This window comes from Argentina silus (assembly GCF_951799395.1).
Source record: "Argentina silus genome assembly, chromosome: 12".
In the NCBI taxonomy this organism is placed as follows: domain Eukaryota; kingdom Metazoa; phylum Chordata; class Actinopteri; order Argentiniformes; family Argentinidae; genus Argentina; species Argentina silus.
The window spans coordinates 11,560,022-11,565,567 of NC_139666.1; the positions used below are offsets into that span (position 1 = coordinate 11,560,022).

At 39.7% G+C, this 5,546-nt stretch overlaps 1 protein-coding gene across 1 annotated transcript; it reads left to right on the forward strand.

Annotated features, from left to right (window-relative positions):
- Positions 1–1,245: 1,245 nt before the first annotated feature.
- Positions 1,246–5,097, forward strand: pdk1 (pyruvate dehydrogenase kinase, isozyme 1). The gene is made up of 11 exons (XM_083681431.1): positions 1,246–1,731; positions 1,887–2,028; positions 2,160–2,231; positions 2,314–2,498; positions 2,881–2,976; positions 3,085–3,162; positions 3,282–3,358; positions 3,467–3,565; positions 3,720–3,827; positions 3,927–4,040; positions 4,202–5,097. Exons 1-11 carry the CDS (start codon positions 1,623–1,625, stop codon positions 4,340–4,342), a joined length of 1,221 nt encoding a protein of 406 aa, XP_083537557.1. The 5' UTR covers positions 1,246–1,622; the 3' UTR covers positions 4,343–5,097.
- The last annotated feature ends 449 nt before the right edge of the window (positions 5,098–5,546 follow it).

The following is a 5,546-nucleotide window of genomic DNA, read 5'->3' on the forward strand; positions in this document are numbered from 1 at the left end:
AAAAAACAACAACAACAGATATACAATGGCCAAAGACTAAATACCTAATTGCTACTCTTCATTTGAATAAGTAAGGGCAAATGTTACTACTGATTTTCTACTGCTGCATGTCTGACTAAAACGTAGCCACAGGTATTATGATATCGTCACTGGGACCCAGTCTTTGCACTTGTTCTGATAATAAAAAGGTCTCTAATTTTGATGTAAGTCATTAGACTTACATCAAGTGTAGCGTATATTTGAAATGATGAACAAGACTAAACCTTTTATGATCAAGACTAAGCACCGTTACACCTATTCCACATCACCAAACAAGTTAATCAGTTTTCCCATTGCCGTTTGTTGTCCACTGGTGTTCCTGGCAAAGCCTTTTTTATATGTACAAATACTGTGAAATATTTTTGTTAGGTATTTGCAATTTAGCTGTAAACAATGCAGTGTTAGAGACTGTGTTTCTGTTTCGCAGCTTTTTTTTGGAAACGTTTCTGCAAATCCTTACAGAATATAATGTAGGTAATGTTGTGTTCTAAAAAGTATGTACTGTAGGATGACGCTCATGCTGGGTTTTATTTCAGCCCTTATTCATGTTTAGACAGTTACATTGCTGTAATGCTATAGATGCCCCTGACACAATAATCATAATGAAATATTCAATGGCCAATAATTTCAAACAGTTGGTACAGTACTCTATTGTATATGCTGCAACACTCCCCCTCAAATACAGACTTCATTGCATTGTACAGTTTATCGACACATAATTTGCATCCTTGTTGTCAATCCTACTGTAGTAGCATTCAGGTACAGTTTTGTTTACATTGTAATATAAATGTATTTTATTTGATATTGCCTCCATCAAACTGTACTTCATTTTTATACAGTGGCTGATACATTGAAAGGGAAATTGCTGTGTTGCCTAAAGGCTGACATACAGTAATGATGATCGTACATACACGTTCCAAATGAATGGAAATGTCTCATCACTGGCTATTCATTAATTCCTCAAACCAGATGTAACTTTTGAATACATGATGTGGAAGAATCAGACTTGTATTGGGAAGAACTTACAATAAAAAGAGGTCAAATGACTCCTGTGTTACATTTTATTTTTTTGTAAAATGCTATTCAGTCCACTGATGTGAGGAAATAAATCCATCTTTAGACATTCAAACAGGCACTTCTCTAAGCTTACCATTCAAAGTGACGCATGTGAAGTAAAGGACCACGGACCAATGAGGAATTAGCAGCCAGTTTATTTATGTATTGATCTCTGATTGAACTACCTTGCTATCTAGCAAAGTACAATTAATGACAACTGAAGCTATATAACCTGCGAGATTAACTTTCTGATAAGCATAATGAATCGTTAGTTAGCGAATTGTGTTTTTATAGCGGTTGCTAACGTGCCCTGGCTCTTTCTTCGGCCGCTAAAGAGTTGATATAGCTTGCCAGCTAGCTAATGTTAGCTACCTAGGTAACTCGCTTCGTTTGTTGTGTGTGTGATGACACACTGTATGAACTATGGTCAGTGCTTCACCATCTGCAACACTCTACAGTACACTGCATTTCTATCGTCGTCCTTTGGTCAACTAGCTTGCCAGTGAACGATAACAAAATCAGTCAAAATGAGGATCTTACGGGCCCTGATGAGCAATGCCTCCATTGGAAAGCAGATTGACTATTATTCCAGATTCTCTCCCTCACCCCTCTCAATGAAACAGTTCTTGGATTTCGGTGAGTGCACTTCAAAAACCAAAATGTGTGAGCACTGCAGCCATTACTGTCAATGGTTTATCAACTTCCTGGATAGTTGTTTGGCTACAGGTAGCTAATGCTTGCTTAAGCTCACTATCGTTTAACATCTCTCATTTGGCTGCTGCCATTTTCAGGTTCGGAAAATGCATGTGAGAGAACATCGTTTACGTTCCTCAGGCATGAGTTACCTGTGAGATTGGCAAATATAATGAAGGAAATCAACTTGTTACCTGATAATTTGCTAAGGACCCCATCAGTTCGTTTGGTCCAGAGCTGGTGAGTAGGCATCTCTGTCTAAATCGAATTATTTTTGTTGTTGAGAAATAGCTTCCATCTTCCAAAAAACATAAGGCTTATGAAATTAAAGAGCCTCACGGTTGGGTTGTGTCCTTTTTCTTCCTCTTTAGGTATATTCAAAGTCTTCAGGAGATTATTGAGTTCAAGGACAAGAATGCTGATGATGAGAAAGTCACATATGAGTGAGTTGATGTGACATATTCTGTCATTCTAGTAGCTAGGCATCTCTGGATCATAAATCCTTTTGGGTCTGTCTCTGTGCAGTTTCACAGACGCTGTCATAAAGATCAGAAACCGACACAACGATGTCATTCCAACCATGGCCCAGGGGGTGGTGGAGTACAAAGAGGCCTACGGCACAGACCCTATCGTCAGCCAGAACGTTCAGTATTTCCTGGATCGCTTCTACATGAGCAGAATATCCATCAGGATGCTGCTCAACCAGCACAGTGAGCGTATAATATAATAATAATGTATGTCATTTAGCTGACGCTTTTATCCAAAGCGACTTACATTGCAGTGAGTGCATACATTTTTCACTATATATGGTCTCAACGTGAAGCATATCACCTGTTAGAGCTCTTACACACTGACCTCGAGGCCTGGAGCATTGCTCAACAGTCATATCTTCAGTGGACCTGGTTTGGTATTCAGAGTTGCTTTTAGACATCTTGAGACATAATGATGGAATACATCACTGGGAATAAAGCTTTCAAATTATGGAAATAGAGATTGAAGTATTGTGACAACACTGTAGCTAGCTAGCTCGAAATTGCACTGATGTTAGTGATTATGACCTGTATTGACCTGTGATCTCCATGTCCACTTCAGCCCTGCTCTTTGGTGGGAGAGTGAGGGTGAACCCAGCGCATCCTAAACAGATTGGCAGTATTGATCCCCACTGTCGTGTCACTGATGTGGTCACGGGTGAGAGCTCTACATGTCCCACAGTGTTTGTTTCGATTTTTCAGAGTGATTAGTGCGCCCATGTGCATAAGACTTAATGCAATACAATAACTTTTCTTTCTCTCCCAGATGCATATGAAAATGCAAGAAATCTTTGTGACCGATATTACATGAACTCTCCAGAATTGGTACTAGAAGAATTCCACGGTAATATCTAGTCTTAAGTAGATAAAAGTCATTACACACTTAAAGGAATTCAGGTGTTTTAATGGCACACTAAACTACCATTATGAATGATGATTAACATTTTCACATTTTTCCTACAGGAAACAATGATGGAAGTCCTGTAAATGTGGTGTATGTGCCATCCCATCTGTACCACATGGTATTTGAACTTTTCAAGGTATACTATACGTTCAACAACTTTTCATAATTCGTCACTATCTATGGATTTAAAGTTTTGTAGTTTTACCACAGGATATTAATTGAACTGTTGGCTTGATTTCTCCAGAACGCCATGAGAGCCACCATGGAGCTGTATGGAGATGCCATGGAGTATCCACCTGTACACGCTCAGGTTGCACTGGGGAGTGAGGATCTGACAGTCAAGGTACAGCTGCTCTGCCCTGCTCAATATCTTCCTGACCGGTAGGTCTTCCTATCAGGATGCAGAGCTAACTTGAGAATGCAGTGTGAGGCTATCTGATCTGTGTCATGAATCACTCAATATTGAGAGGGTTGTCTGTGTTGCTCTGATTACCCAGGTAAGTGACCGTGGCGGAGGGGTCCCCCTGAGGAAGATTGACAGGCTGTTCACCTACACCTATTCCACTGCCCCCCGGCCCACAATGGAGGCCTCACGCCCCCCTCTGGTGAGTCCTCCCATTTCATTGTGACGAGTCAGGAAATTCTACAGCATTTGGAAGGAACTCATTTCAGTATTCTCTGTGTGTTCGGTGTATTTGTTGTAGGCCGGCTATGGGTACGGCCTGCCCATCTCTCGACTCTATGCCAGGTACTTCCAAGGGGATTTGAAGCTGTACTCCCTGGAGGGCTATGGCACTGATGCTGTAATATACATCCGGGTAAGTCAGCATTCCATTTTCCCACACAGATATATGGTTTGAGATGGAAAAAATAAAATTGGTCTTATTTTTCCTTCTAATCCAACACAATTGGATATAAATTATTGATACTATTGATTCTCATTCTTCCATTCTATTATTCCCCTCACAATTTTGTGCAGGCATTATCAACAGAGTCCATCGAGAGGCTCCCTGTCTACAACAAGTCAGCATGGAAACACTACAAGACCATGCATGAGGCAGATGACTGGTGTGTACCAAGCAAGGAGCCCAAGGATATGACGACCTTCCGTAGCTTCTAGACCCAGATATCTGAGTTGACTAGTGTAATTGTTTGCTCGATGTTTTACATTAATTTGTTTTGGTTGGCGTCTTGAATGAGTAGCTCTGTGTGGATGATTCTAAGAATGCTTAACTGCAAGAAAGAACAGGTCAAACCCTCTCTCCCCTTTACCTCTTGTATACAAGACGTTTAAAGATACAGAACAGGTCCTAGTGCCATAAGTTTCATATGAACAATAGAGTTTGCTGTTTTGATCAATAGGATTCCTTGACATTCTTATTATGCAATGTTGTGAAGATGTGTGGTAGTATTTCTCATGAAGTAGTGTATGAAATGTTACTTTGTCATAACCAGACATATACTTTGATATGGAGGGATCGATTGGTTTCCAGTATTTTATTGAAACAGAAACATTTAGTGAATGTTGCTTGTTATTTATACTATATGTGTTATCCTCTGGTTGTTTCTTAGACTTGATGGAGAGCCGGAATGAGAATGTTAAAGCTTGTTACAGAAGTGTTGCAGCTATGAGGTCTGTTTCCAGGGCCTCTGCAATAGTTGGAAGGGAAGTTATTTTAATTTGACATGGAATATATTTGTCATGCGACACACAAAGTGCATGACAAAACAGATACAGAACAGTAATTTAAGTTGCAGTTGCAGTGTTTTTCATTCAGGCTCAACCTGTCAAGTGATTTTCTATGCTGTCTCTCAACAGTATTGTTGAATTGAATAAAGTGTACTTTAGTTTATTCTAAAGTTATCTGAATCTGATCCAGGCTTGAATATATATATTGAATGTATATTGTATTGCACAGGGCTGTAATGAGGTTGCACTCTGAACCATTTTAATGCCTGCTACTGTCACACACCTTACCGTTGATGTACTGTATGTCTCTTTTTCAGACTATGAACAAACCATAATGATTTTTCTGTATAGGTCATGTCCTCAGTCTACTGTATTTCAGTCATCTCATTGGGTTGTAGTCTAGATTAATTAATGTACTCCCTGTCGCAATGTAAGCAAACATTAACAGGAGGCAGGTTATGTTTCTAACAGGTTAGACTGTGGACCTAACTAGTCTGACATTGGTAAAAGACAACTGGCAGGGTAGTCCTACAGGGCAACATCTGCAGTTGTGTGGTTTATTATATCCTCAACAAGACGTGAAAACATATTGTAGGTGTGAAAGTAAACAAAAACACAAAATACACCCACAACA

Coding starts and splice junctions, on each gene's coding strand:
- pdk1 (XM_083681431.1), top strand. CDS start 1,623: ATGAGGATCTTACGGGCCCTGATGAGCAATGCCTCCATTGGAAAGCAG. Junction 2,029..2,159: donor GTTCGTTTGGTCCAGAGCTG/GTGAGTAGGCAT, acceptor CTTCCTCTTTAG/GTATATTCAAAGTCTTCAGG. Junction 3,163..3,281: donor GGTACTAGAAGAATTCCACG/GTAATATCTAGT, acceptor TTTTTCCTACAG/GAAACAATGATGGAAGTCCT.